The sequence below is a fragment of the Tamandua tetradactyla genome, chromosome 14, assembly GCF_023851605.1.
Source record: "Tamandua tetradactyla isolate mTamTet1 chromosome 14, mTamTet1.pri, whole genome shotgun sequence".
NCBI lineage: Eukaryota > Metazoa > Chordata > Mammalia > Pilosa > Myrmecophagidae > Tamandua > Tamandua tetradactyla.
Window position 1 is genome coordinate 55,445,135 of NC_135340.1, and position 19,548 is coordinate 55,464,682.

General features: G+C 39.1%; 2 protein-coding genes across 20 annotated transcripts in view; both read left to right on the plus strand.

Annotated features, from left to right (window-relative positions):
* MGA (MAX dimerization protein MGA) overlaps window positions 1-10,724 on the plus strand; it is a 209,498-nt gene extending 198,774 nt beyond the window's left edge. For 16 of the 17 annotated variants that reach the window (XM_077127521.1, XM_077127535.1, XM_077127522.1 and 13 more), the window contains 5 exons: window positions 1,602-1,808; window positions 3,801-3,912; window positions 4,185-4,415; window positions 5,814-5,990; window positions 6,963-10,724. In XM_077127521.1, the coding sequence (XP_076983636.1) occupies window positions 1,602-1,808; window positions 3,801-3,912; window positions 4,185-4,415; window positions 5,814-5,990; window positions 6,963-8,239 (2,004 nt within the window). In that variant the 3' untranslated portion in view covers window positions 8,240-10,724. The remainder of the gene's footprint in view (window positions 1-1,601; window positions 1,809-3,800; window positions 3,913-4,184; window positions 4,416-5,813; window positions 5,991-6,962) is intronic. The other variant, XM_077127529.1, reaches the window with a different exon arrangement.
* A 3,711-nt stretch (window positions 10,725-14,435) lies between these two features.
* MAPKBP1 (mitogen-activated protein kinase binding protein 1) overlaps window positions 14,436-19,548 on the plus strand; it is a 56,522-nt gene continuing 51,409 nt past the window's right edge. For 2 of the 3 annotated variants that reach the window (XM_077127542.1, XM_077127544.1), the window contains exons 1-2: window positions 14,436-14,604; window positions 15,174-15,396. In XM_077127542.1, the coding sequence (XP_076983657.1) occupies window positions 15,280-15,396 (117 nt within the window). In that variant the 5' untranslated portion in view covers window positions 14,436-14,604; window positions 15,174-15,279. The other variant, XM_077127543.1, reaches the window with a different exon arrangement.

The following is a 19,548-nucleotide window of genomic DNA, read 5'->3' on the forward strand; positions in this document are numbered from 1 at the left end:
TAGTGCTTCAAGTTGCAAAGGAAATCAGTAGAACTAAAATTAATGATATAACCATATTAGGAAGAAGAGGTGGGGAGCAGTAAGAAGTGGTATAAGTTAGCTAAATCTTCTGTGTAGCAGAAAGTCAACACATAGCATCTGAAATGGAAAAGAATAAGCTCATATTACCATTTTTGATTTAGGATGTAGAATTAAAAACCAGCAAAGGCAAGCTAAAAAAATAATAAAGTGGTAATTTCTGACAATTCATGTACAGGTACAGGGTGCGGTTGCTTTTCTTTATAAACTCTTTATGTATTTCTATTTTAAAGTCCATGTGTATTTATATTGTCTTTAAAAATTTTTTTTAACAGTTAAATTTGATTTTTATTGAACATGACACAAAAATATGTACAAAGTTGGAGATTATTTTTTAATAAAAAAACCTACTTAATTTTTATATTTTAGTTCCTAATTCATTAATCCTTTTCTTTAGAACCAGAAACTTGATTTTTTTTATTTGGGGTTTTATGATGACATCATTGGATCTTGTACTTATCACTGTTATATTCAATACAGAATTCAGACATGATTCTTGACTAGGGAGCAGTGTTTACTATTACACAGTTTATAATAGAAAAGTTTATGAGTGCAGGTGTTTCCAAACATTGATAGAATTTTGAGGAATGGTTGGTTTACAGACTCTAAGGATATTCACACTTTGTATAGTTGAATGCCATCATTATTTAGTTATCAGTACTATATTAAACTTCAGTTTCATAAGTTACCCTGTAGCATATTCTGCACTGTCAATGTTAAGAAAGCAAAGTAAACAGTATTAGTTTTCTTCATAAGTTCGAAGTCAGAGAACCTCTTGCAGAACTTAGGCCCTCACATCCATTTCTGGATACCAACTGCAGTGTAGGAAAGTGGCCCAAATTATTTCTTGCCTGATAAACTTCTTAAACAACCAGATGCATGAAGAATACATAAATTAATTTATAAAATTGCAGTATCCAAACTGTTTCAAAGAGATGTATAGCCAGTCTAACACACACTGAGTCTTTGGGACACTATTAATTGAAGAAGTAAGGATTTTGTCCCTGAATAACATTAGCAAGTTGTTATTCTTCCTAAAAAAGGTTTCCAAGCACCACACCGGGACTGAGCCACCTGTGGGCAAAGGGTTAACAGATCATTTTTCCCTCTTGAGAATTTGACTTTCGGTAACCTAACAGAAACTGGAATTTAACTAGTATGTATTCTTTTAAAGAAATAACTTTAAAAATTGAAATAAAATAAATAAGAGAAAGACTTCCTGAAAAAATGCAGAGTTTGAGTTTTAAATGTTAAATAGAGTTATAGATGTTAAGAGTGGGAAGAATGAGTAATCTGGGTGGAAGTAATAGCCTGTGTAATGGCAGGGAGGTGTGGGGGCATCGTGTGTTTTGGAAATCTTTAGCAATTAAGAATGTTTGGAGAGAAAGTTACTTTTACGAGAAGTGGCAGTTGATCCTTTTCCAAATTATAAAGATTCTTTTAGTGTGTTTGTCCCATTTGCAATGGAGAAAGAAGGTGGGTAGATACGAAAAATGTTTAGAAGGCAATTTTTGTATGAACAGGCTCCATCAATTCCTCTAAAACTGAAGCCTGATTACTGGAGTGAAAAACTGCAGAAAGAAGCAGAAGCTTTTGCTTATTATCGCCGGACACACACTGCCAATGAGCGGCGGCGACGTGGTGAAATGAGGGATCTCTTTGAGAAATTGAAGATCACACTGGGATTACTTCATTCTTCCAAGGTCTCCAAAAGTCTCATTCTCACTCGGGTAAGTGTTATTTGTAAATGACAAACAAGTAAGAGCTTGATTAAGAAAACTATTCTCTTTTTTTTGCAAAATATTTGCAAAGTCCCCTTATGAGAACGGGGGGTGGGGGGGGATTCAACTTCCCCAAGTTGAATTCTTGATATTCTCACAAGCAGCGTGGACAGTCAAAGCTATAGGCTGAGCCCCCAGTTTTGGGGTTTGTTCTTGGGAAACTTAACCCCATAAAGAATAGGTCAAGGCTACTTAAAATTAGGCCTAAGAGTCACCCTGAAGAGAACCTCTTTTGTTGCTCAGATGTGGTCTCTTTCCAGCCAACACAACAAGCAATCTCACAACCCTCCCCCTGTCTACGTGGGACATGACTCCCAGGGGTGTGGACCTTCCTGTTCCTGGCAGTGTGGGACAGAAATCCTAGAATGAGCTGAGACAGCATCAAGGGATTGAGAAAACCTTCTCTACCTAAAGGGGGAAGAGTGAAATGAGACAAAGTGTCAATGGCTGAGAGATTCCAAACAGAGTCCAGAGGTTATCCTGGAGGTTATTCTTATGCATTAAGTAGATATCACCTTGTTGTTCAAGATGTAAGGGAGAGGCTGGAGGGAACTGCCTGAAAATGTAGAGCTGTGTTCCAGTAGCCATGTTTCTTGAAGATGATTGTATAATGATACAGCTGTCAAAATGTGCCTGTGTGATTGTGAAAACCTTGTGTCTGATGCTCCTTTTATCTACCTTGTCAACAGACAAGTAAAACATATGGAATAAAAATAAATAATAGGGGGAACAAATGTTAAAATAAATTTAGTTTGAAATGCTAGTGATCCATGAAAGTAAGGGGTAATGGGTATGGTATGTATAAATTTTTTTTCTATTTTCATTTTATTTCTTTTTCTGAATAGATGCAAATGTTCCAAGAAATGATCATGATGATGAACATACAACTATGTTGTGAATTACTGATTATATATGTAGAACAGAATGATCAAAGTAGGAATGTTTGCGTTTGTTTGGTGTTTTTTGGTATTTAAAAAAAATTTAAAAATTTAAAAAAAAAAAGAAAACTATTCTAGAGATACTTTAAGAAAAGGAATCCATTGCCATATGGAGGAGATTGAAATAGAGCTTCTTGTAGTTAATATTTGAATGTAGACTACTGAGTACCCAACAAATCCCTGAAGGGGAAAATCAGTATATTGAGTCACCGTAGCTTTATATTCAAAGTCTGGTTCTTAACTGTCAGAGCTATCCTTCCTTAAATAAAGTTGGGTGGTAGACTTTATTTACCATATTTTCCTTGCAGTGTTGTTCTTGTATCACTTAACAACAGTGTAAAGCACAAAATAATGAAAACTTTGCTTATATTATATTTGAATTTAATCAATGTTATTTTTAAAATGCTTAATAGCTGGCAGTTATTTTAAAAGAAAATTTGAAATATTCAAGCTAATTATCTAAGATAATTTCATATAAATTGCTTTTAAAATAAAAAATTGGAAGGCGGGCAACAGTGGCTCATTGACAGAGTTCTTGCCTGCCATGCCGGAGACCTGGGTTTGTTTCTGGTGCCTGCCCGTGTGAAAAAAGAAAATAATGAAATTATAAAAAAATTAAAATTGGAAGAGTACAAGGAAGCATTTATATCCCTCTTGGCCAAAGCTATTTGAATCAGATTTTACTTAGACTTTAGAGATAAATTTAAAAATTGATTGTTAAAATCTAAGAGTAGAAATGGTTTATATCTCTTTGTGATACTGGAGCACTGTTTACCATTCAGTGATGCTTTTTGGAAGTAACTTATGTTCCTTAGACATATGAGCCAGAAAATCTCCTGCAGCATAACAAAAATAATTTCTGGACCACCAAGAGTTGTTTTAAAAATGGCATTGTCAAATTCTCCAAATTATTAGAGTAACATTTTTTCATTAAATTGTGTGTAGGCCTTACCCGTTTTTAGGAAAGCATGAAGTGATTGACGTATTATTCTTTCTATTCTAGGCTTTCAGTGAAATTCAGGGACTAACAGATCAGGCAGACAAATTGATAGGACAGAAAAACCTCCTGACTCGAAAGCGAAATATTTTGATACGGAAAGTGTCATCTCTTTCAGGTGAGATGTGTAAATGATGTCTGATAAAGAGCAAACAAGAGCTTTCGTGAAGAGAAATCCTGAGTGATCTTTCAGTTACTACTTAGTTTAAGGCGTAGCTTTCAGAATTTACAGCAGAGTTGTCTTTTGAATGAAAAGGACATTTCTTTTGGAATGTAATCCATCTTCTATAATTTGGGGGAATGTAATTCAATCACCTGGTTTTCAGTGGACTCTTTCTCATTTTTTGAGACAGTGTAGAAAGTGATAATTTATTCCCTATCAAAATATAGGTAAGACAGAAGAAGTGGTCCTGAAGAAACTAGAGTATATTTATGCCAAACAACAAGCACTGGAGGCACAAAAAAGAAAAAAGAAGATGGCATCAGATGAGTTTGATGTGTCTCCCAGAATTAATGAACAGCAGGAAGGTCCTTCATCATCTGTAGATCTTGGACAGATGTTTATAAATAACAAGAGGGGGAAACCTTTGATTCTTTCGAGAAAAAGAGACCAAGCTACAGGTAGGAGGGACATTCCTTGTGTTTCTTAATGTAGATGAACATCATTTTAGTGGACTAAACATCTTCTCTTGGTGATAGCTTGTTTTAATTATAAGAATTAAAGATGACATGTACAAAAAGTAGGATAGTAACATTAGATTTGGGTTTTGGCATTACACACTCAAATAAATCCTAATAAATTACCAGTCATGGTAACATATTAAGATCAAACTTCTGATAGCAACACCTACAGTCATGTCTGAATATTTTCCTTTCAGTGTTTGTTTCAGTGAATAAATTTATTAAACTACTGTCTTTTCAGACTTTATATATCTACTTTTTAAAATCTATCTCCCTACATATATGTATTTCTGTATCTATACACACACACACATACACAGGCAGATATGTGATACCATAGGGAATTTTGTTCACAACGTTTTTTTGTGTGTCTTTTGTTTTGTTTTGTTTTGGGGGATGGGGGTGCATGGGCCGGGAATCGAACCCATGTCTCCTGCATGGCAGATACGAATTCTACCACTAAATTACCCATGTACCCCTGTACATCAACTCTTCATTTCCCTGTAGTTCTGGTTATGAGTTGAGAAAGTTTGGGTCCATCTGGGACAAATTGGGATTTTTTTTTTTTAATTTAATATTGTTGAATCAAGCTATATTTCCCATTGAATCATCTATTAATGAATTGCTTTCAAGAAACAGACTAGTTTTGAATTCTTGTTCTCTCCTGTCAATTCTGAGGTTATATCCTTAGAGAAAGGTATATTCTGTTTTACTGTTGATAGCCCAATATATGAACCAGGAAACCTGATTTATTATAACAAAGATAGAAGGTAGCGATGAAGAGTAACGCATGAGTAGTTCATTTGAACATTGCAGAATCAAATGTTGTTATTACTAAGAAGGGGTGTTAATGACCATTTAATCCAGTTACCTCATTTCATAGATGGGGAAGCTGATGTCTAGAAACTTGAAGTAATCTGTTAGAAGTGTATAGGAAAGTCCACTTAGGGGGTTAATTGTGTGTGCTTTCATTCCTCCACATCCTAACCCACTATCATGATCTAAATGTGTCTTCTGATTATTTGGAATAGCTGTGCAACATCTTGTATTGACTGAAACTATCAGAAGCGTTCCATTGAAAAAGTGGTTCCACAGCTTTGTTGCTCAATAAATAAGAAATTCCCTCCCTTAGGAGAATCAATGGATAGGTCACCATTGCTCAGTGGAAAGTGGTTTCTAAAGGAAATTCCAAAGTTGAGGTTCCCTAACTCAATTTGAATTTTATTATTTGCTTTTTAAGTAAGAGTGTGATTTTAGGTATGTCTGCTAGACTCCTGGGCTACACTAGCCTTAGTTGAAATTCTTTTATCCTTAACTAACTTCCCATCTTCCTTACAGAAAATACCTCCCCCTCTAACACTCCACACACTTCTGCCAACCTCGTGATGACTCCGCAAGGGCAATTGCTCACCTTAAAAGGTCCCCTATTCTCAGGACCAGTGGTAACTGTTTCTCCTGCTCTCTTAGAAGCAGATCTGAAGCCTCAAGTTGCTAGCAGTGCTGTGGCTCAATCAGGTATGTTATAAGTGTTATCTTATATGGATATTAAAAAAGAGTTGTCCCTGGTATCTTCCAGTGACAGAGAAAGCCTTTGAATGTGAACTGTAACAAAGAGCTGTTCTGTTACCATTTGTGTTGATGGGAGATAACCTTTTTAAAAAGCCATGTTTGGCGTGATCTATGGTAATGTTGGTCTCTCTTACCTGGGATTGGGAACTATTTTTGAACTGCAACTATTTCTGGGAATATATGTATGTATATAATACCACACATAAATAAAACCAAAATAAATATATAATTTATTTTCTAACTGGGAAGAGAATGGAAAAGATGTTGAAATGGAAGAAAGATTCTTAAAGAGACTTTGTCTTAGCTTTTGATATTGATAAATATTTATCAATTTTGGATTGTACTCGGAGATGTTGCACTCCTACACTACCATCCTAATTCATTTGGAGCACCACTCTTTTTTTAGGGTAGGGGATGAGGGGTGAAAAAGAAGTCTCATGTTGATGATTTAGGTTCCAGGCACATACATTTTTATTAAGATAAAGATATCCTTGCCAGTGTAAATCCAAGTTACTTTGTTGCCATTGTCAGCCTCTGCAGTTTCTCTAGCTGTTGCTAAACCCAATCTGGAGAATTGGTCCTTTGACTTACAGTGCTTCATTTTCCCCTCAGAGTAGTAGTCAATTGGGTAAACAGAATCAGGATGCAATTCTATATCAGGATAAAGAATTAATGAGGGGAGCATTTCTTAAAATGAATAAATGGAACTGTTACTAATATTGGAATATCCAAGACCCTTTTGGTTAGGTTTACTTTACTATTTTCTTGTTAAGATAGGTCCATAATTTGAAGAGTTTCTTGATAAAAGTAGACTGGTGAATTTTGACTGCAATTAGTCATTAGGTGTGACTGCGAGAGAGATGCTCATAACTGTAGATTAAAATGAGTTTTCTTTTCTTTCTTTTTTTTTTTTTCCAGAAAATGATGACTTATTTATGATGCCAAGAATTGTTAATGTGACATCATTGGCCACAGAGGGAGGTTTGGTAGATATAGGTGGTAGCAAATATCCTCATGAAGTTCCTGATGGCAAGCCACCTGATCACCTCAAAGACACCATCAGGAATGAAGATAACTCCTTTGAAGATTCGGGAAGAATCTCTTCCAGAGCCAATCATAGAGATGGCAGAGCAGCGTTGGGCCCAGCAAAGGTTTTTCTGGCAAATAAAGATTCTGGTTTTCCACAAATAGTTGATGTTTCCTGTATACAGGAAGCACAGGAATTCTTATCTAAAAAGATTTCTGGTGATATGAGAGGGATCCAGTATAAATGGAAAGAGAGTGTATCAAGAGGGGAAAGACTGAAGCCAAAGGAATCAACATTTCACAAATTAAAGATGAAAGATCTCAAGGACTCAAGCATAGAGATGGAACTGAGAAAGGTAGCATCAGCTATAGAAGAAGTAACACTGGATCCCAATGAACTGCTCACTAACATGGAAGATGAGGATGATACTGATGAGACACTGACTTCACTGCTTAGTGAGATTGCCTTTCTTAATCAACAGCTAAATGATGATTCTGTTGGTCTGGCTGAACTGCCCAGCCCTATGGGTACAGAGTTCCCAGGGGATGCTCGACAGGCTTTCATCAGTAAGCTTCCTCCTGGGAACAGAGCAGCTTTCCAGGTTGGCCACTTGGAAACTGGATTGAAAGAGCTGCCTGATGTGCAAGAGAGGAGTGACTCCATCAGTCCCCTTCTCTTGCATTTGGAAGAAGATGAACTTTCTGAAAATGAAAAACAACTTGCAGAGCCAGCTTCTGAGCCAGATGTTCTTAAGATTGTTATCGACTCTGAGATAAAGGACTCCCTCCTTTCCAACAGGAAAGCCAGTGTTGAAGGGAAGGGTACTTCTGGCCTCCCTGCAGAGCCTGAAAGTGTGTCCTCACCCCCTATCCTACATATGAAGACTGGCCTGGAGAACAGCAGCACAGATACTTTGTGGAGGCCAATGCCAAAGTTGGCACCTCTAGGTTTAAAAGTAGCTAATCTTTCCAGTGATACAGATGGTCAGAGTCTCAAGGTGATGCCTTGTTTGGCACCTGTAGCTTCCAAAATTGGGTCTGTTGGACACAAAACAAACTTAACAGGGAGTGACCAGGAGGGCCGAGAGAGCAAGGTGATGCCCACATTGGCACCTGTTGTAGCTAAATTGGGCAACTCTGGGGCTTCACCAAGTTCTACAAGGAAATGAACTTACTTGTCCTCTGGCAGAAACCAGGCTTTGAGGAGAAATTGAATCTCATCTCCTTTCTCTGCTGGCATTGTTTGTGTCATGGAACTATGATCCTTGACTTTGATGATGCAGTGGATAATGATGGAGAAAGGGGATGAAATGCTGAACCTGGTATAAGAAATTACTACTATGAAATTCTGATCATGTTAAAATGTGTTACCTCACTTGTGGTGCTGGGTCTCCTCATTCTAAGAATTGATCCATTACTGAACATGAGGTGCCCGTTTTACGCAAGGAGTTGATGACAAGACTCTGGGTCCATAGGACAGTGATTCCCTAGTTCTTCCCTCCCAGAGAAAAAGCTGCTTGAGACTTTGAGGTTGCTATGGACTAAACTTTAGCTGATAACTGTAGGGCTGTTTAATCTGAAACCCAAGGAATGTGATGTGTTTGTGCAAAGAAATCCAGAAGAGTTTTTTGGTTGGTGTTTCAAGATTAGGGAGAGGTAGTATGGGTGCCTTGGAATACCAAAGTAAAGGACTTAGTGTCATTCAGCAAAATTTTCTCTTCTTTCATATCCCAAGTAGCTTCCATTCCCTTACCTTTTCAATCAAAATTACAAATTCAAGCCTTCTGGTAAAGTAGGGATGCTTTTTTAGTTTTATCATTACGCTAATTATTTTGAGATGTTAAAAAAAAAAAAAGCAGTTCTCTCTTACTGTCGTTGTGGTTGTTGAAAAGACCATTTCACAGTGCCAGGATTTCTACCTGGAATATTTATTTTGGAGGTAGGCACAGAAGGAGCCTCTCCTTTTCACAGATTACATCACTCAAGAGACAGCTAAAATGAAAAGCATTCCCTCCCAAACCAGAGACAGTGGCCAAATTAAAAGAAATTGTGGAGCTGGCTATTTCCTATATCAAACCAGCTTCCTGGTGCTTGAAGGTTTCACTCACTATTATGTGCACAGGATGTAAAGAAAAGAAAAGTCACAGTAGGCATTCTTTACCAGGGAAATAGGCAGTATTTGAATCACAAGATATATTTTTTATTATCTGCTACCATGGATTCAGTGTAGAGCTTTTTCACTCATTAGCTGTCAGGCTATGAAGTGCTGACAGCCTGTAAAGATATTTATATTTTTGTATAGTTGTTTTCATAGATTTCTCAAAGGCTGAAGTTTTCAACCTAGAAGATGAGATTTGTATTGAGTATAGAAATGATGTTTCCTATCTAGTTTGTAAATAATCATGGTGCACTTGAGGGGTCTCTTGGAAACTCCTGGGGGCAAGAATCACTATCTGCAAATGTATAGACTGGGATTTAACTGCTGCATTTTGCCTTTCTTAAATAACTATATTTTGGAATGTAACGCCTATTCTGTCTTCATTGACAGGATTTGCTTGTGTTGTGAAACACTAACACAAGAGCTTCCAGTGCCTGGGCTGTGCCTAGGCGATAACTACTTCTTCTGCATAACCCTGCCTTCTCTATCCCAAATCCTATTCAGCATATCTTCAGACCTAGGTTGTGAGACCAACTTTGGAATGGTTCTAGCCAGAGAATTATTACTTTCCATGGTTGGTTCCTTTTGTATTAATAATCAACAAACTGCAAAGAATGGAAAAACTGCTTCCGCCACAAATTCAATGGGAGCAAATTTCTTTTGGTTTTGTGCTACTGCCTTCTTAGACCTACTTGTTAGCACTTAACCTTCCCTCCTCTGAAAGTTACACAAGAACCTTGAAGTAGGCAAAGAGCACCCCTTAGCTTCTCATTAATCCTCACACTCCTCTTTACCAAGCAGATTTCATTCAATGCCTTAGTCAAGGAGTCCAGCATCTGCTTCCCCACTAATAATTGTCCTTGGAGGTTCCAGTACTTCAATCCAGGTATAGCAGTTTTCATTATTTCCTTGCTTGTCCCTTTCCCACATTTCCTCCTGACTTCTGAATACTCTTGTGGCTTTTGAAGGTCAACGAAGGAAGCAGGCAAGTGAGCAAACAATCCTCAGGAAAAGAAGGACTATTTTATTTTAGCTACTGAGTACTGCTCCCTTTTTAGAATAAAATAGATATGTAATAATCTCTTCTCAGCTGGAGGATATTTGATTCTGTTTATGAGGTGTATGAAGAAGGAAATGAGGGATTCCAGGTGTTCAGGGAAAGCTGCATTATAAGCTCCCAAGTTACGGTGTTCTCAAGACTGTTTAGGGAGTCATCAGGGACAATTTGAAGAGGACTCCATTTTCAGAACAATCCTGCAGTCTTTACAGAAATCTAAAATCTTCCCACAACTCTTACCTTTTAACTTTTGCCCCAGGAGAAACTGATCTATGAAAATTACATGTGTGATTATGAAAGATGTAGTTGAGTGAAAGGACTTAAGGAATCTGGAGGACAGTGACTCTCACCCTAACTCTGTAAGAAGCATGATCTCATTAGACCAATAATTCGCCTTTTTATACATCTGTAAATAAATGGAATGTTTTTAAGAATATAATTATGTCAGATTTAGCCTTTTCTTTTATATATTAAATATATATCTTTCTTTTTCTGCTTTTGAAAAGTGACTATTTTTTTAGAAACCTAAGAACAGGAGAAGTTTGATGACTGAAAGGCAGAATGTTTAAATCTGAAATAAATCAGTTATAATAATTAAAGCAGGACTTGGTGTTGGAAGGTTTGTGCTAAATTGGAACAGAGAATCCTAATGCCCTGAGGCAGATTTAAGAGAGGTGCCAGAGAAGTAGTTTCATCATAGGAATTCCTTTCTGTTCTCAAAGTTTTGGCTTGCCATTTGGGAAGGTTTTTGTTTTTCTAATCCATATAGCATGTTTTCTATGGAGACTCCAAAATTTTATACATCTTGATATCAAGTATGTCTCAATAAGTCTTTGTTCTATAGTGAACAAAGGCTTGCCTCATAGTACCAATGTGTGCAGGGCAATATACCTGTTACCCTGGGGAAAAACAGGGGACATGGTCACAATCTTAGTGCTAAGGGCAATAAGTTAGTTTCTTAAGGGAAGATCTAAGTTAACTAGCATCACAAATGACAGAGTTTTATTAAAGGAGTCCTTTATACATTGAGCTACTCTAATCTATTTAAGGCCACTAACAGATCAAGTTCAGTTATATGAACTTCTTGCAAATTTTTCACTTTGTATAATTTTAGAATAAATGCAGTAGTTTTTTTTTTTCCCCCAAAACTATGGATGAAGTAGCTGATACTAGGCCTTTCTGTACCAAGATTGAGAATGTTCTGAATATAGAAGAGAGGTGGACAATTCATATATTACTTTGGGCAAGTTTTAGTATTATAGATACATATTTTTTCTTACTCCACTGGTTGAGGTATTTGAAATGGAAGTGAGATGAGGTGAATTTGAGAGGTAAACAGAAGACATCTAAAAATTAGTGGTAACTCTCACCCCTCATTCCCAGAAGTTAAAAAACAAACACAAAAAGTGCACAGTACAGTACATTTTTAGGTACCTTTACAGAGAGTGATTGATAATCAAGAATCAATACATTTCTTGCCCAAAATTGTCCATTTTGAAGAAAGTGCTATAAAGGGCATCAATACTTCCATGTTATTGTTATTATCTCTAATGAGATTTTACATGGGCCTGAGTGGCTGGGTGCAAAGAAATTTTAAGCTGAGGTATTCAGAGTCACTGCCCTTTGGAAAAAAATTAGTCAAATAAGAATGCATATTTGAAGTTAAGTTAGAGGGAAATAATTGGATATATATATAACTTTTTAGTGGCATAACTAGTATATATTAAATATGAGTAAACTGCTCTACAAAGGCACATCAGTGTTGAAAAATGATGATGGAGGTGTGTGTGAGGAGTGGGAAGATGGAACCATGGGGTAAGTGGTGAATTTTGAGCTTTCAAATTTAAGCTCTACTAAATCCTTCTATTTTTGTAAACTCTGCTGTTAGAAGAGATTTTGTTAAATAGGAAAGCAGTCTTGGAAGCATTGTTTTGTGATCCATCGTGTTTCCAACTGCAAACATTGGGTTCAGTTGTCGCACAGTGCCTTGCATGTAAAGGTGCTCAGTAAATATTTGGATTGATGAGCAGATAATTACTCTAGCCTGCCAAGTTTTCCAGGATTTTATAACTGCACCTTGTTTGCATGTTAAGGATCAATTTTTAAATATGATCTAATGAGCATAATGCTAAATAGAAACTGTATACATCTATTCCCAGACATCTAGAACTTTAGAATGTGACAAACACCATGTATACATGTTTAGGACATGTACAAGCAGAATAAAAAGTGAAATAGCTTATGGATGCTGAAATACTTATGTCAAGGTCAATCGCATTTTGAAGGATGGAGTGGCAAGTACTTATTTGAGTGGAGAAAAGGAAATCCTTCTACTCACATTGGACCTGGGACTATATTTTCTGAGTAATCAATTCATGAAGCATGGACACAGCCAATTACCATGTTGGCACTTCAAAAGCTGCATGATACCTAGACAATAAAAATTGGACTGAACTTGTGAAGAATTAAGTGTGTGGTTTGGCCCTAGACTGGAAGTAACCAGATGCCAGACTTATGAAATCCCCTCATTACCCTGTTCTTAGTTGTTTTTCACCTAGATCATCAAGGAAGGCAGGAACTTGGATTTGGCTCAGCAGCTTCACCTCAGATGAGGATAATTTGGGGAACATTTTCTCAGAATAAATCAGGGTACCTTTGGCCAGGAAATAACTAATAGCATGTAAATCCATTTACCTGGTCATGCATGAGTAAGTGAGACACCTAGTAGGCACAAAAACGATTGAGAAAGGATTAATAAGACACATTTTTGTTTCATGTGCGAAACTGGTATATGCTGGGGTCTGCAGCACACAAAGACACAAGGTACCGCCATTCTTGAGCAGTGTTATGTTGGTTTCTGTGCCCATGGAGAATGGAAACTAGCAAGGAATTTCAGGACAAACTCCCTATTTCAAATTGTTGTAGACTCTTGTTTCTTCCTCCCAGATATCAGAAGTAATTTCTGAAATCTGATTTATATTTAATTACATTTGCAGTGCATGGTTGAAGGGAAGGAAGCCCCATGTCCGGTGACTCTTGCTAATTGGTCTTCTAGGAGATGATCCTGTTCTGTGTCAACCTGTGAGGTTTACGTACCTCGTTTTTAACACATTACAGTACGTATAAATACATGCCTGCTTGGCCACTTGGTTGTACAAAGCCGACTCCACACAGCTATGGGCTTAAGATCCCTCCCCCTCTTGACAGGTCATCTCTCCCGGGGATCCCAAGGATCTGGAGTGGGTGAGACAAGCACATCAGTGTTCTATTCTGGGACCTGGGTCTTTTGGCTTAGGCTACCCTTTTCGTAAAGCAGCTTGTTGAAGTAGCAACAAAGTGGAAAATCCTGGGGCTCTTAATGGCATAAACTGTTAGGCTGAGACACCTATGAGATATGAATACATAAAGGTGTCCCCTTACCCCCACCAATGAGCTAGAAAAACTACCATTAAATCTAGTGCCAGTTCACCATGTAACGGTTCTCGGAAAGAGATTTCACGAGGAAATTTTAACAGGAGCAAGGAAAAGATCCGGAGCCACAAAATCCTGGTTAACTGCGTGGGAGCGTGGTGGGACGTGGACGCTGAAGGAATCTTGAAACAAACCTATAGGCACGTTTACTTGAAGCCCCGCCCCTGCTCCATCATGCCCAGATTGCCCAATGCAAATCGCCGTAATTAGCCGTTTAAGCGGTTACTCGGAAGAGTCATTTCCATGTGGGTCGATGCACGAATTCCTACGCTAGCAGAAAGTATTGTGACCACTTTAAATCCTGACATTTGGGATTGGCAGTGAGAGCAGAGGCTACAACTATACCTCATTCTGAGGAGTTAGCCTCACCTCTGGTCCCTCGAGCCTATTAACTGCCCACGTTAGTACTTTGGGAACGTGATTACCGTCTTGGGACTCTGGGAAGTGCAAGTTTCCTACGGGGGACCAGATTTGATAATACCTTAAAAGGTGTGGTTCTCTTAATTCTGAAGCCATGTTATGATGACTTCCGTCTGAAAGCGGTACCCACGGTTACACTGTCCGGAATCCGTGGTTCTCGCGTCCCAAGTCTTCCATTCTATGCCCTTTCATTGGCTCCGCCCCCATAAACCTTGCGCGTCCAGTCTGGAGACGCCCTCCCGGATACAAGCGCTCCCCCTCGCCGTGGCTCCGCCTACCCAACCGGTAGCTTGGCCCAGGCAGTAGTTCGCGTTTTGAGCCGCTCGTGCCGCCATAGCTGCTGTTGGGGCTCCCGCAGCGGAGCTGAAATCGCTGAGCGCTATGCCTGAGGGCGCTGTGAGCCGGGAGGCCCTCGCGCCCGGGGTCTGGTGAGGCTGGGCCCGAGTGGGGGCGCTGATGAGTAGCAGGGGCTTCTGAGGGGGATGAAAGAGAAAGGTCCAGGTTCCGGGTGGAGGACCGAGAGCAAACTCCGGAGGGTCGGGGGAGGAGGAGGGAGGCTCCAGTGGCAAAAGGGGTTGCTGGGCCAGGGCGAGCTCTGCCGAGTTCCCCGTGGCTGCCAGCGCAGGTGCCTAGAATTCCTTACGGAACTCCTCAGTGGCCTCGGTAGCCTCCCACGGCACCGTAGTTGTCATGGAAACAGTTGGGAATTAACGGGGACCATATCAGTCAGAGCCCTGCTCGGGCCCGTCCCACCAGTTAAAAAGCCTCTGGCATGCATGGGCCTGGCATTTCTTCGTGGCTCAGGATTCCTCACCCACCCCGTTTTTACATGGGTCTACCCTCCCCACATTATAAGAAACCGCACCAGGCTTTGGAGCGGGGATGAGCTTGATATAGAGGAAAGAAGATGGTAATACCGAGAGGTAAGAGCTACAGACACAGTTAAGCAGAAGGTAAGACACCTACTCTGATGCTGAGGTGGCCTTTACCATCTCAGGTCATTGAGAGGTCGTATTGGAAGGCCCTGCGAAGTGGGAAGGCTGAGCTGCTGTTGAGACAGGTCCTAAGACTAGGCAAGGGACTGTCCCAAAGGGTTTCTCATCATGATGGCTGTGGAAGGGTCAACCATTACCAGCCGGATTAAGAACCTGTTGCGATCGCCATCCATCAAACTACGCAGGAGTAAGGCAGGAAACCGGCGAGAGGACCTCAGCTCCAAGGTGAGTCCTAGTACTGGGAGCCATTCCTTTTCAACCCTCCCCTCCCCTGCACCCTTTTCCTCTTTCACCTTCGTTTTCCATATAGGCGCTAAAGGATTAAATATGCCTCTCAAGTAGGCATTAAGTTTTAGGTTGGAGGAAAAGACTATGTTGAGACTCATTCGTGAGAACAGGTGAATAGGAGGAAGGCATACTGGATTCAGTCATGGCCTCCTACAAACTTTGTGCTTGGGGAAGCCGATTGATAATGCTATGACTTGGTTTCCTTTCTTGGAAAAGGAAGGATTCATACCCTGTTAAGGACTAAGTTGTAACTAATGCAAGCTGCAGGTGTGTCACAGCTGAGTTATGTAAGCGTTGTAGTAGTAGAAAGAAATATATTAAAACGCCTAGTCCAAGGAATTAACTTGTTAAATGCTCTTGGCTGGGGTCAAAATAATTCATGTGCCTAATTTTAAGAGGCCTAAATTGATTTAACTGGAGATTCTTGGCTTTTTAGGAATGGTATCATGCAAGTAGCCATATGTCTGCTAGCAAAAGTTTGCCATTGAACATTGCTTATTTTATTCACTCAATGACAAGAGCCAGTTCCTACCTGGCTAAGAAGTTCCTCAGAGGCCAAGTCCATTTCCATCTCTTCATTTGTCTGGGCTTTGGTCCTTATGATTTTTTTCAACTTTGTTTTTCAACTTTGGGAATTCCGAAGTGGACTAAATTTGTTTATTCCCTGAGGGAACCCAGGGCTTTGTTCCACAGGATCAGATTAGATTTATGTGTCTTATTAGCAGCCTGTAAACACAATAGCCTTGTGTGATAAAGGATTGCTACAGGGAGAGGCATTTGAGACAGCAGCATTTTATTGCCTTGCTTGTGTCTCTTCAGAGATGACTAAACCCCATAAGGAATGATTTAAAGTGCTAATGTTCAACATGACAAGGTTTTGGGAGGACTTAGATTCCTGTCCCTTAGCAGAACCTTAATTGGATTTGGTCAGAAGGTGAACAACTTTACTGTAATATTTCAGCAGAGATTGTACTGAATCAAAATTGGTCATAGGGTTCCATATTGGTAGATAGTGATCCTTCCAAGAACTCATTAATCCTTATTCATTATTTTAGTTTGCAAGAGCTACCAGAATATAATATACCAGAGATGGATTGGCTCCTAATAAGGAGATTTTATTTAGTTACAAGTTTACAGTTCCTCCAAGGAAAGGCAGCTTGCTTTTATCTGAATTTGTCTGTCACATGGGAAGGCACACAGCCATGTCAGCTGGCCTTCTCTCCTGGCTTCTGGAGTCCAGTGGCTTTCCCTGGGGTGTGTCCTTTGGGCATCTTCAAACATCTAGGTCTGAGCTGCTCTGAGCTCCCTGCGCTTCTGACCTCTCTTTTTTAAGCCTCCAGCTAATTAAATTGTCATTCATTGCTGAAGGCACTCCCCTTAACCATTCATAGATGGGCCATGTATGAATTTCACATGCTGATGATTTAAGTCCATAGCAACAGAACAACTGGGCAGCACCACCTGGCCAATTTAACACTTGAACCTAACTACTCATTTTAGAATGAGTCTGAAGTTTAGAAACTCTCTTATGTTTGCCTGTGTTGACTCTTTGTTGGTTTGAATCATTCTTAGTAATATAAACTCATATTTTTGGCTTGTAACTTGGCAATGACCAGTACTATTAGAGCAATCTTCCCAAATCTTGGCCTCTTTTGGTAGCCAAGAATGGTATAGGTAGTAGATTTGTATCGTGGAAGCTTAGTCTTCAAATAGTGTTAGTACTTATTGTAATTTTGGTCTGATATCAGGAAGGTACAGTTGCCATTTTTTTAGAACTTCCCATGTCATTTCTTGTTAATGTATTCAAACAATGCTTACTGAGTGTTTATCATGCCTGTAATTAGGGATGAATAAAGCATTGACCTTGCCATCAAAGAAAGAGCTTATGGCTAGTCAGACATGTAAAGAGATCATTACAATGTGGTATATGAAAAGTGTTGTTCTAGATGTATGCATACAGTGTTAATGAAAGCACAGAAGGGAACCTAAGTTAGCTAAGAGAAACTAGGAAAGACTTCACATAGGAAGGGATGCTTGAATTGTGAGCCCTAGGCAGAAGAAGAGTTAACCAGGAAATGAATGGGAAAAGGGACATCTTGGCATCATCATTAAAGATCCTCATTTCAAATAGGAATTCACTGCTTCAGACTGCTTTAAATGGCTTGATCTGCTCTATAGCTGTGCATGAAGAAAACATGGTACCAGACAGAGAGCTCAAGATTCATGGATAGCTAATTCTGAAATAACATTGAAAGACAATAGGACATATGCCCCTTGGTTGGGGGGTGGGGGTGGGGTGGCAAAGAAGGAAGTATCAGAGGGCCTTTATGGAGCTCTTACTTCTGACTACTCCACTACTTGGAATCAGTCTCTAATTGTTCTTTTATGTATGTCTTCATTTCTTAAGAACAGGAGTCATATTCTTTATTTCCTTTATGTCACACTTCTTAGTACAGTGTCAGGTATACAGTAAGTACTAAATGAATGTTTGCTGAAATAAAAGTTGAAGAAATAAAGATGTGTTAAATAGAGTGAATGTCCAAGTTCAGATGAATAGAAAATGATTAGGAGTTTGTAACCTCTTTAGAAGAGAAATCACAGCTAGTAATAATAAAATGATAGGAAAAAGTTGAGATGCAGCCCATTTAGGTGTGAAGGGCATAAGAGAGAAGAACTATACATACACAGAAAATAGTGCTCATTGAAAGACTTTTTAATTCAGGAGAGACCTAGATATGGTTAAAAGCCACAATGAAAGAGCCAGTAGAGATGGAGATTTAAATTACTACAGTGAGTAGATAAGAGCTGAGATTTTTGTTAAACTTTCTCAAAGGTGGGGGAGTCTCTGCAATGTAGAGGAATTGGAAAGGATGGGAATTCGAGGTCCTATTCCAGAACTTCCTAGGTCTGGATGGAGTATGACTCAAAGTTGGTTGTAAATATCCTTCAAGTAATAATCCATTTCTACCTCTCATCTCAGTTGTACTTAATTATTACAAGGTTGGATTTTCCTTAAGAAGTAAATGGGATGCTTTGGGTAGCTAACCCTCCCCCTCTCTTCTTAAAGTTTCTGAAAGATTTTTATGTGTAGGTTGTGGGGTTGTTTTTCTGATTTAACAATGGAGAGAAATGGACTGAAGCTGAACAAGCAAAATTTCGGTTAGGAATACAAACGGATTGCTTATGCTGGAGGGTTGTTAGACTTTGAAAACATGAGTGAAGGAGGTTTTGAAATCTGAATAGGTATAATTCCAATCTGGGCTGTATTTTATTCTGGAAACAGTGTGCGGAGTGACTTGCAACTTTCTTCTAGTTCTTAGTTTTTATGATTGGAAGTCTAATTCTTCTCCCTCTCCCTCCCTCTCTTGTTCTTTTTATCAATTTTTTTTCCCTATATAGTGGTCCTCTGAGCCTTTTAATATGTGGCTATAAGAAGAGTTTGTGTAGATGGGTTTCAAGGAGAGAAAAAATTGCAATAATCTAATTTCAGCTTTTGCTCAGTGTTTGAGCCTAGGTGTTATTATTGAGACCCTGAAATCTATGTGGTAGTGGGAAAACATTATCATTTTCAAAGCTTAATGGCTCTCAACTTGGAGAAGGAGGTAGGAGGGCAGTGATACATCAGGATACCTATGCAGCATTTTAAAAATACATCCCTGGGTCTATCGTTGCTGTATGGGATTCAAACCTCTGAGGGTAGAGTCTGGTGGTTGTACATACATTAAGTTCCACCATAAGCCCAGTGCTTTATATGATTACAGCTTAGATGCCAAGGCCCTGAAATATACTGACTTTATACCTAAGGCCTCATTGAAACTTCTTGGGAGTATGTAAAGTAAGCATTCTCTTCGTGAGTAGTTATTTTGTTTTTGGTTTTCTTTTTTGATTGATTGTTTTTTTTGACATGGGCAGGCTCCAGAAATCTTGGGAAGCAAGAACTTTGCCACTGAGCCACCGTTGCCCTCCTTGAGTAGTTTTTGTCTCTCCTGTGCCTTCTAGACTGATTGCTCATTAAACTGCTGTCAGATTTGAGAAAACTGCATTGTTGTAGGGTCAGATCTGAGGAGATAAGTGCCTTACTAAAGCAGA